Consider the following 12329-nt stretch of genomic DNA (forward strand, 5'->3'; position numbering starts at 1 on the left):
GGCTGAACCACCACATGTTGAAGCACTCTCACTCTCGTTTGTGTGAGAGCTTGACACATGCAATTTTCACCCGCATGAGCATACTCGCATACCTATTACACTTCTGCTTTAAACATGAATTGCCCCGAGCCTTTAATAATCAAATTGTTGGTGCAGCAGATTCACAGAGTCCTGCTTTGACAACTTAAAGGGGACACCGATATAGAACACATGCATTTAGTTGGGAAAATGCATTTAGTTGGAGGGGGAGGTCAGATGTGTTTGAATTGCACGGTACTAAAGACTGCTCTGTGCAGGTGCTCGTGCCTCTCCTCTGCGTTGCGTTATTTGCTGGCAAACGAGAACCAAAGTGAGGTCAGTTTCCATTATGCACAGTGGCATAATCCCCACTTGTGTAATTCCCTTTTAAAAAGCCTCCTTCTGGTGTTTCCCAGGAGTTGACGAACCAGCAATCCAACATGGACGGGCCTTTACTCACTGGCAGCTTCACCCATCATGCTCCCGCCAAATTTCCTGCCTCTAAATTGTTGTGCCAGCAGGAGAACTCAGATTCTTCTCACTAGCAAACATTTACACTAAAAGGGAAGGCTGCAGCTTTTACACGGTGACGCTGCTACTTCTTAGCAATATAGATTCAGTCACAGCTCCCCCTCACCAACCCCTGCTTTTCATCCCTAGCGTGAAACATGTGCGGCCAGTGTCTGTGAGCAGATTAGTACCATATCTAAAATAACTATAATCCAACCCATTTTGAACCTTTTTCTTTGTTGTTCACTTCCACTTTTGTGCTGCCATCTGCTTCAACCAGGACAATCACGCCACTCAAGAGGGAGTTCTCAATAAAGGGCATTAGTAGCATGTTTATTAAAGCCAAATTATTACTCCTAGAGAACATTAGCTATGCTTTTCTGCTCCCTCTCCCATTTTGTGCGCTCTAAAGTTGGCATAAGCACTCGGAAACGGGATACAGATGAGTGTATAACCCAATTCTTTTTCTCCCACCACCAAGTCAACCGTAAGCCATTTTTCAGGCAACGCATTACTGATCACGTTTCTTATAACAGCCTGAAAGAGCTCATAAAACATTTAAATCCTGAAATAAACCAGTCATTCATTTCTTCATATGTGGGTGAGAAATAGGAGTGCATTTGTTTCATTTGTCATGGGACAGCTACAGGAAATACTCAAGATCTGCATGTGATAGCTGGAAGATTATTCACATGTTGTTTCAGAAACTGAGTCATTTGGTTCTTTGTGGCTTGGAAGGATGCTTTCTAATCAAGAATGGACCCAGAAAGCAGTTTGGACAGCACCTTGTATTTGCCTGGAGTTATTACTGAACGCCTAATAAAACAAGCACTTGTGCTGCCTTAGCAGCACTTGGGACAATCAAAAACAGCATTAGCACCCTGTGAAGCACAGTGATCACAGAATTAATGAGGAAAAGGCAAAGACCAAAAATGGCAGAGAGAGAGAGTAATCCAAGCAGCCCACCAACAGACATTTAAGTGAACAGAGTATCATCTGTTCCACAATATCAGCATAAAGCAGAAGCCTCTAGAAATAATAATAAAAGTACCAGTCCTGGCTCCAGTACAAGCACTGGTCCACTGCTGGAGGAGCAGCCCTGGAAAACACATCTGCGAGGAATAGGCAGAAATGCAAAGATCTGACACAAACACATGCTTCCCTTATTGGGAGACTGGTATAAGGCTATTATTTAAGAGAGATTCCTCACTAAGAAGGCACTATGGAAACTCAACCTGACAAGTGCAACAAAACAAAAGGGTTATTCAATTTTAGTCAAATTACAAAATAGGACTTTTTTTTCCCCCCCCAGCATTCGTTATTTGAAGAGGCCATTTTAAATTCCATTATCAAGCCATTTTTAAAGGTACATACCTGTCGAAACCACAATTTTAATGGTAGGGGATTTATATTTGCTTTAGCCTTTAACATGAAAAAGGCACCCTGAATGGTTGCACAGATTTTAAAGCTTGGATATGGAGGGGGGGAAAGAATTGCAGTATGAGATGTTACAATGTTTGTGTTTAATTAAATTAACATTACTGACCTGAAATTTTGCACAAATCCTATTAAGGCGTTAAAAACCTGAGATTGTCAGGTAAGACGCTTGTGATGGAGTAATGTGGACTGATCCAAGTTAACTGTTGTCAATCCCCCCCCCCCCCCAAAAAAAAAAAAAAATTACCCCATTTGCTTGTATTTCTCCATTTTTTAGCCATGTTTGTACTGAATGTATACTATATAGTATATATAGCATGCATAGTGAAAAGTGGGTGACCCTTTTAGAATCATCTATACGAGCGCAGGTTTCTCTTAAAGTTTGAGAGTTCATGTCAACATTAAATAATTATCACACTAGTTACAGTGAAAATTGGATAATGAATGTGAAACTCAACAAAACCTAATTGGAGTCATAAGGGAGGAAACCTGGACTGTAATCAGTGAGACAAGACTTCAAGTGTGGGTTAGAGCTACACTGACAGACATTTGAGCTTGCTTACAAAAAGCTTATGTTCTGATCAAGACAAATTATATGCATCAAGCTGGAATGAGTTACAAAGGAATCCCAAGAGTCTTGATACTCATCAGGACACGAAACACTGTCTATAAATGGAGAGTTTAGTAGGAAGAAATTAATGGAGTTTGTCACCACCTCCGAGCTTGCAGTCATCCATACAAATGTCATAGTGCAAGGTTGCATGGGCACCACAGAGCATCTTGACTCATGTGGAACAGGGTTGAACTGCTCGGGATGAGCTTGCAGCCTAAGAACCTTCTGAAATTTGATGCCAGAGTGCACCAAATGCTCAGCTTTGTGTAAAGTCTGTCCGTGCTACAGTTAGGACCACACTGCCCACAACATTGGAGCAACCTGTCAGCCAGGGGGGTCTGAAGTTTAGCAGCTATGACAGGATTATTCATGAGACAAAGACTCAAGAACAAAGAGTCATACGATCAGCTTACTCTAACGAGGCAGAACACTGGTGGGAAAATAGGGAGGACTCCAGCCGATGAGAAATGTGTGGAATGTCAAATCCAGTCAGGTGCCTCCAGTGTGGAAGTCATTGGAAAAACAAAAAGGCAAAAGAAAGGCTTCCAACATTATTTAGCACTTTTAACCACAGCGAACTGTCTGGTATTGTGACTGGTGCAAAAACGTTTGTTTACATCTAAAAATTGCAGGTTGCAACACTAATGATTTGGATAATCTCTGAGGGATCTGCCTGCTGTGACCGGTAATGAAGTAATAGCCTGTTAGCTCTGACTGGATCACTTGTGATGCAGTAGAGTAAAGAGCATACATCACACTTGAAATTACTTCCAAATTGTCTATGCCCTAGTGTCACAACTTCTGTGCAACAAATACACAAAACAAAGACAAAAGCCAGTATGTAGCAAAGCAATTACTTTTAAGGCTTTAAAATCCAACCACAACCACTGCATTTCCAGACATTTGAGAGTTTAGTAACGGAAAGCACAGCTAGTCCCCAAATCCTGCCCAGCCAGTTAATCACAGCTCCGTAAGTGTATATATGCAACAAATGGCCAAAATGGACCAAACCTGTGCAACCCTGGCAGTCTTTGATGGCTCCCCTCTTCCCACTGACTCATTCAGAATCACAGAGCGCTCATGTGAGTCAGTGTTTGGGAAGAGCAAACTAGTCAGGACTGAGGCAATTCAAATGACATGGAAATAAATAAACAAATGCACCATTTCGTGACATTGCCATCACTGTTTATGTACCGTTTAAAAATCAATAACTTTGTGGTAAAAAACAGTAAATCTCTTTTTGCAGCACAATGCAGATCTCAGCAGAGAGTCAGCATATACTCCAGTGTATCTAAAGAGAGTGCTGCTTCCTTTAAGTACACCTAGGATGATGTAAGCTAATCAATACCCGACGCTGTTAATAGCCCTTTTGTTGCTTATTACTGTGCAAGTGATCTAAACCGCATCCGAATACAAACCCAGCAGAGATGTGAATTAAAAGCAGAAAATCAGCTGAGAAATACCACAACTCCCAGATGTCTTCATGCTAATCTATTGATATATTAGGTGCTGTAAAGCCCATTTACTACATCTTCTGAGCTGCAACAGAACTATCAGCCTCAAGGATGTAAATGTTTAGTTCAACAGAATTAATTTGCAGTTCCACCGTTTGAATAAAGACTCGCTTGTCAAGATCTCACTGTGTTCATAAATGAAGCCAAACAATATAACTGGCAAAAGAAAAAAGTGTTATCTTGTTATTAGGTGATAAATTCACTGTTCATAATTGCAACATGAGATCCAACAGTTGGCCATTTACACATCCAGCAGATCTGGCGTAACATTATGATTCAGATGTAGTTGCGTTTATCTCTGAGGAAACTATAAGGCTCCTCATCTGCTAAATGTTCATCCATGTCATCAAGTAGTTTAGTTAGCATTTGTGCCAGAGAAGCAAAATCTTCCAGGACATTCTGTTCTCAAAGAACATCCTGCTTTGACTGAGGATCATGAAAACATTGCTGTCAATATATTAAAAGGAAAAAAAATTACAATGGATTGTTAAGGAGAAACATTAATTCCAAGATGGTGTACCTGGCGCTGAACAGTTCTTCTCCTCAGTTTCATTTTCTGGTACTGAAGCCATTAGCCGTCTCCCCCAGATTTCATGGTCGGGATGTCCCTCCACAATCATCCCATGGCCTGAAACAGTATTGAAACAGCTTTGATTATCACATATTAACATAATAGTAATAATACTAATAACAACTTTTTATTTAAATCCTCTTTTGATCAAGACCTTAAAAGTCCATTATACACACACACACACACACACACACACACACACACACACACACACACACTTCAAAAATGCAACAAAACCCAACATGGCTGCTGTTACACAAAGTATGAGCAATGACCAAAAATACCCATGTTCTGAATTATGTGCAATTTCCCGAAAGAAGGTTGCTTTTCTTTAATCCCTTAAAAGTTTTTATTCATGTATAAATGACATGTTTATCCAGCAGCAACCGCCGCAGGAGGAATAACGCATCAAAATGTAGCTGTGCCATTATATTTTGGAGGGGGGGGAAAGAATGTAATTTTTCATTAAACTGCTCTTAAGCCTCTAATGAGAACAGGAGGGGGAAGAAAGAAAGAAAAAAAATAGCAGTCACAAATCTATTATGTAAAAATCATAACAACAAGCTTAGCAGTGCTTTAAAATTGCAGCTTTCATAAAATGGTGAAGTGAGAAAGTGGTAACTGACGACATGATGATTTAGTAGTTCTACTGTTACACGATTATGAGCAGATTACTAAAAATACCACAAGGAGTAATGTCTACATTCATTCATACCGGTCGTTTGTCAACAGACCTACTCTTTTAGAGTAATAGATCACACAATGACTGGGACAGGGTCTGTACAGCAGCAGATTCACATGATCTCCATGACCAAAGTCTAATTACTGATCTTTATGACACTGAGCAAGTAATGTTTAAGATAAAGGAGAGAACATAGTGTTTTAAGCTTTAAACAAACTGCATGTGTACTAAGCCCCCCTAACTCTTTTAACCAGAAGTCCACAAAGTGCTAAAAATAACACCGATTAACAGATTTACAGATAATTACTCCATTTGCCTTTTTATTAGATTAAAACAAATTAGACTACACAGTGCACTACTCAGATCTGATTATCAAACCTATTCATCCACCGGTCCATTTTCTTATCCAACGTTAGGTGGTTCTCAAACATCTTAACTGCACAAGGTGACCGGTGGGTCTACCACATGGTTTAAAGAGTCAACCAGTCACACTCCTACTGGAAATTTGGAATCACAAATTAACCTAATATACAAGTCTCAAATTTCTGGGAGGAAACCCATGCAAGCATTGGGAGAACCATGCAAGAGGCAGAAAAGCCCCTGGAGACTAAAACCCAAGATGGTCTTACTGTGTGGTGACAATGCTAACCACTAGCAGCTAATCATTTCAGCTAGTTATTAGCCGCTAGTGCTGAATGTTCATAATAGCAACCCACACTTTAAGGAAGAAGTCAAGTATTAAACTGTTAGAAATTTTAACATGAGGTGGCATATATTAATGTAAACCAAGTAAATGTTAGCCAACTGTTACCTGACAGCCATATTAGCAGTCTGTTATCATTAGCATGGCAACTAATGGCTTATAACAGTATGGGAGAATAGTTGTTTTCCCCCATGGTGTTGAAATGGTATAAAGTATTTTTCCAGTGTTTCAGCATTGAGTTTGAAATTCTAGTATTATGATAACTAGTTTGCACCATCCATTTAGCCTAAATTTTAAAGCTAAAGGACACTGAAGTACTGCTGAGCCAAGAACTGCATCAGCAGTTAGTTTCAACCCAAGTGCAGGTTAGCTTTTCACATTTTCCTACCACAACCCTCTTCCAATTGCCATTGTAAAACAGTTCTACCTGGCTAGATTGTATTTCCAATGTAGTGATACAGAATTATTTGCCACTTTCAATCCAGTAGAGTTAGACAGCCTGAAGATCAGCAGGCACTTGACAAACAGACTGTACACAAAGCAACTGCAGCTGCTTCCTACAGTTCTCCAATCCAAAAGACCAAAACCCTCCAGTCACTGCTCCAACCTGTTCCGTCTCACTAACCAGCATGGTTACACTCCCCTTCTGCCTCTCCCCTTATTGCTTGATTTCTTTTCAAGCAATGCTCGCATTAAAATAAACATGGTTTAATTTGATATCAGGGTAGAACATGAAGAGTCTGAAGTTTGCAGACACTAAACATGTGGACATTTCATGCCAAGAACTGCTTTTTAATGTTGTATTAATGAATAGGCTGAACTTTCAGATTTACACAAACTCCAGTAGACCTGGAGAATTTTACCCTTTAGAAATGTATGCATAAGATTTAAATACAATTTGCAGTTTCAGTTGTGTGGAATCACTTAACCACAACTATTAAGTCTTATGACCAATGATTCTTGGAAGCCTAAACAAGATAACTGCATGTATGTGCATATGCACAAGCAGTTCAACATGCTTTCTCAGTGCCAAGCATCTGAAAAGAAGAAAACAGTGAAGACATGATTCTATCAGTACATCGAGGCAGTGGGATAAACTAAGGATGCAAGCTTTTGTTTTGCACAACATTGCTGGCTTATTCTACATCGCCTTCTCCCAGTTGACCTGTTTTGATTAATTGTCTTATTCTCTGTGTTTAAATCTTCATGTTCTGACATTCTGAAGCTCTTTAAGGTTGGCAGTACCCCCCGATTAATCCTTGTTAGTTTGTTAATAGGAAATGTCATGAATTCAAGAGGCTGATTAGAAATTGGTTGAAAGGCAAATGAGCCAGTAATCACTTCATTTGTCTTTGTAGGTCTGAGATCAATAAGGAAGCATTTTTTACTTATTTAAACAGCTCAAGCTGCTAAAAAATTAGATTTTTACATTTTAAATACAATTCCACCTGTTCCTTCTCAAAATTTTAAAGTTGATCACTTTGATGATAACATGCAGGTCAAGAAATACATTTGCAGTTCAGTATAAAAGTTTGTCACATTATTCAGGCACTACACCAAACTAATGTTTGATGCCAGTTTATTTTTACATTTACAGGGTCAAGAGGTCAACGAATCTTGAGTGGCTAAAAGAGGATTTTACATTAGAGCTGCTAGAAATCAATTAGTTAGCCATTACCCAGAAAGCATTCCAGCCTTGAGCGATTCTTATTTAGGAATCCAGTCAAGATGTTGTGATATGATATAAAATTTTTATCAGTTATCAGTAGTGGCCTTGGACGCTGTACACTAGGTTTGTAGAGTTTGACTAAATGAGTAGTGGGTGTAGGAAAAAAAAAAAAAAAAAAAAAAAAACCATGCCGCTACTGATAAAGTGTCAAATGAACCAAAGACAACATTTAAGTAAGAAAACCCATCCCTGGCTGCAGCAGTAAATGAGAGGAGCAAAGGAGGAAGTTGGGGGATATAAAAACCAGTTGATACAAAATGACTGTGGTGGATGAACTCCGCCACAAAACATCAAATGCTAATACAAGAGGCTGCAGTTTGAGTTCTCTTTTGTTTTTGTAAACAAATAGTCCACAATGAGTGTCTTAATGATAGTCCCCTACCCACATTTATCATGGCTACCAGGAAAATCAATAACCTTAAAAATAACTCATTTTAACTCCTACTATGATCTTTTCCTACCACTTTCTTTTGTCTCCAAACATTAGCCCCACCAAATCAGTTGCACAACATGAAACTTGATTTATTTTCTTTAAAATCAATTTATCAGATTGTCTCAGGTCTGCTAACCCTCTCAAACACACTATGTTGGATAACATATGAAAAAGCACATCTGTCATTCTGTGCACGTACATACAACATGTAAATTAAGGATGTCACAATCATTATAATAGGTTCAGAAAATTCAAGAAAATAGTAGCAATAAGGTTATCAGCCAAAAATGTTTCTATAAACTTGTTTCTTATTGTAATTGAATTTAAAATGTAGTGTAGCATACAAACAGTACAACTGCCATTAGTGCATCACTGCGTTGATATTCATGGTTTTTGAAAACCATGTGTATTGTCAATACAGATTCATTGTGATCGGTACTGTAAAGTGAACTCAGATTTATAAAATTATTCTCTAAAATTAGGGATATCCAGCTACTTTAGGCAAAACCAAAATGGATACAATTGAATTAAAAAAGATCATAACTTCACTTCTAGCTGAGCACGCAGACAATAATAGCACTGTGGTAATGTCCTCTATCCAGGCAGATCGACCAAGGACAGCCATCCATCAAGCTCACAATGCTTATGGTTATTCACATTCCTTTAGTCAAAAATGTCTCCGGGTTATTTACACCCACACACAGACATACGCATCCAGCACAATCAGCCCCTCTGCAGCTACCTATCAGAGCTCAGCCCTGCTTCTCAAAACACCTGCTCTACTCGCCCATGTGAGGTTTCCACACACACACACACACACCACAACATGTTGCGCCCCACCCCTCTTCATGAAGATGTAACTCAGGAGTAGTACATCAAATCCCATCCATCTGGAGCATTCAGCATTTCATCACACTCCTATACTGCCATCAATCAAATGGATGGCAAGCACACAGACTTTCCTGTGACATGAGACATGCTGGTCCCTGTTGTGATTGTTGAAATATGAGAAAGGGCACAGCTATTGAATTAGACAGATTTAGTTATGCTGAGCTTTGGGTCTCCTCGTTCTAAAAGGAAATTTCTTTTTCATACCCCCCTTTCATCAAGCATGTCACCTTGAAATTCCACTATCCACCACCAAGGATGCAGCTGCTTGTCAAAACGGCTGAAACCCAAGAGGAAGCCTCCTGTCAAATGCCTTCATGTGGACAGTTAATGTGTAGGTCAGGCAAACTTGATTAAATGAAAAGAGGGGAAGCCACTGGTGACCAAAGGGAGCTTACTTTGTCTCCCAGAGCCTGTCTTTCGAGATAAGAGATTTGCACCAGCCTGTATGATATCGCTCCAGAATAATCTTTTAAGCCTCTTGTTGTTTTTAACGTAATTAATAAAACTCCCTGATATGTCTTTAGGGATCCACAGTCAGGCAGGAGCTGTGGTGACTTTACAGCTGCTTTCAGCACTGGGAATTACTAAGTGGTTTCAGATGGACAGATCTCACGACAGGATCTGACGCTGAGGCTTACAGCGTTAGAAGCACAGCAATCCCGCTTCTTTCATGTGAAAAGTCCTGAATGGAGCACCAAGTCTCCTTTGCGATTAAAAAAAAAAAAAAAAAAAAAAAGCTAACAAAATCCCCTTTGGCACTGAATGCAGTCTCGATGTTCCCTCCTTGTGAACAGTACTGGCCTGAAGGTGTGTTCCCATCTAGTTAACCCATGATCCCAGTGGTGTGTCGGATATTCTTCACCAGTAAAATGTCAAGGTTGGCGGTTAGATTATATAACCGTGTGTGGCTGTGTGGGATGCTGTGCGTGTCAGTGTTTGCGCGGAGTTTTGACATGTGTGAATGGGAGGGCATGTAGCTTGGAGTCTGTGTGTTTGCGTAGCACAAAAGCAGCCATCTAAATGGTTTGTTTCAGCCCACACTTCAGACTTTAACTATGAATATTGTAACATCCGGCAAGATAACGCATCCCCGCTGCTTACCCTCCACCCCTCCCCTCCAAGTCATAATCAGTGGCCTCTGCGTAAAAATCGGCATCCCTCGATCGCCATGTGGAACCTGGGAGCGTAATGATGCTCGTGATCCGGTGTGAGCAATGGTGTGTGAAGCCCAGGGGCAGACGTGATAATGCCAGCGTTAACGGCGATCCTGAGCGCTAATGTAGTGTGATCGACAATACATCTGGCACCAGAAGAAGAAGGGGGAAAAAGGAGGGTGGGAGGATTTTCTGAGAACAAAGGGCATAAATGCAAAAAGCGATCATACTGGGGTCGGAATGTTTTCTGAAGTGTGCACGTTATGCATGGAGTGCGCGTGTGCCGTAATTATGAGCCTGGCTTTCAATTTCAAAAACATGCCAATGCCACGGCGCGCACACTGCGGCATATACTGTCAAACAGACGCGTGTATACGCCTGAACAGATTCTCTTTTTTCCCCCTCAAATGTCCCACAATTATATTTAAAGCCGACTTTCTAGGGAGTGTGATGGGTCGGTAACAGCGGATGCCAAATTCTTTTTCCATGGAAACGACACGGGTATGAATGAATGAATGAATAAATGATAAAAGGCAACAAATACGCATTTAGGGTCTGAAAAAAAATACATATTTTGATCTCATGCCCTTGCTACTGAAGCCTGATGGTGCTCATGTGACAGATCTTCGGGGTGCATGATTACAGTGCAGATCTGTGAGCAGCTCTGCTCCGTCCTCTGTTCTCTACACCCCGGTGGATCCCTTCACACTCACCTGTCTTGGTCAGTAGTGCCGACATGCTCCACGCTACGAACAGGACACTGCAGATAAAGCAGACCTGCACGAATAACATCTCTCTCCTCTTGCGAACTTTAAATATCTTCGCAATTATTGTCTTTTTGGAGGGGGTCGCGGTGTCAGTGTCGTGCTGCTCCATGCTTCGCACCTCGGCCGGCGGCCACTTTTTGCGTCCTTGAGCCGAAGAAACTGCCACCTCGCTTGCCTCTTCACACGGAACACAACCGGGATGTGACCCTCATTTCAAGCCGTCCAGTGCGCAAATGGAGAGTAGTAAAGCGGAAGGTTTTCCCCCCTTCTTGTCTCGGATGCTGAGATGATGCCGTTCAGCTGCCCGGGACTGGTGAATGGACAATGACAAGGCGGTCAAATTCCGATATATGTCTCCAAATCAGTTCAGTGGCGCCCCTGAATTCGGATTCTGCAAAAGGACGTGTGTCGGATGGGTTCCTATTGCAACCTGCATCCTGTCCCGTGGAAAGAGAGGGGAAAAAAATCAGCTGCAATTGCTATTATCTATCCGTGGCAGCCTGTAGTTTCTGTGTTTAGCATAAAATGCGTCAGTGTTCAGTCACAAATGTGGAATCGCTCAGCTGCGCCGTTTTGCAAACCACACGCACCTGCGCCTGTTAAGTGAAAGCAATCAGTGTTCATCAAGGTTAATTGTTAAATTCAGGCAGCAGTCGTGCCGCTCGCCTCGCTTGGGCGCCTCCCCCTCCGCATGAAGTCCTCCTCAGTGCAGGAAAACCGTGCTGATAATGAGAGAGGACCATCAGCTTCCCTCCTACTCTGTGCCCTTCATCCCCTCCATCGAGACCGTGCTCCTTTAACTTTCCTGAGTACTGCATGTGCAAACAGCCAGTGGGGGAAAAAAATCTTCCTCCTTCACTGTCCACTTTAGAAACAACGGGAAGCTGCTGATTGATCACGCGGAACTCCAAACTCACGCGATCTCTTACATTATTTGACCGTCGAGTAGGCAAGCCCAATCATACTGTTTAAAAGAAAGCCTACACAGAAAACCCCTATCCTATCCCAACACTGCTGTGTTATGAAACCAAATCTAATATCTTCTGGGTCCCTGGCACAGCCCCTTTAATAACTGCCCTGCAAGTCACCTGCTGTCCTCATTTTGACACCACCCTGAATAAGTGAGGTGATGGATCTTCTGCTTCTTTCTCTCAAACATCCACAAATACAGAATAAATTCTTATTTTTTTAAACTTGCTTTTGTGCCCAAAACACCCATAACGGTTTTTGCTTCTCATAAATATGGGGAGCATTCACATGTACAGCACTGTGCATAAGTATTGAGCTACCCCTCATATCTTTATATT

The 12329-nt window shown here is 41.2% G+C and overlaps 1 protein-coding gene across 2 annotated transcripts in view; it reads right to left on the reverse strand.

The window, feature by feature from the left end:
- slc24a4b (solute carrier family 24 member 4b) overlaps positions 1-11970 on the reverse strand; it is a 31847-nt gene extending 19877 nt beyond the window's left edge. The window contains exons 1-2 of one of the 2 annotated variants that reach the window (XM_004550463.4): positions 10969-11970; positions 4613-4720 (exon numbers count right to left, since the gene is read on the reverse strand). In XM_004550463.4, coding sequence (XP_004550520.1) covers positions 4613-4720; positions 10969-11131 — 271 coding nt within the window. In that variant the 5' untranslated portion in view covers positions 11132-11970. The remainder of the gene's footprint in view (positions 1-4612; positions 4721-10968) is intronic. The other variant, XM_004550462.4, reaches the window with a different exon arrangement.
- Between the last annotated feature and the right edge of the window lie 359 nt (positions 11971-12329).

The sequence above is a fragment of the Maylandia zebra genome, linkage group LG15, assembly GCF_041146795.1.
Source record: "Maylandia zebra isolate NMK-2024a linkage group LG15, Mzebra_GT3a, whole genome shotgun sequence".
Taxonomy (NCBI): Eukaryota; Metazoa; Chordata; class Actinopteri; order Cichliformes; family Cichlidae; genus Maylandia; species Maylandia zebra.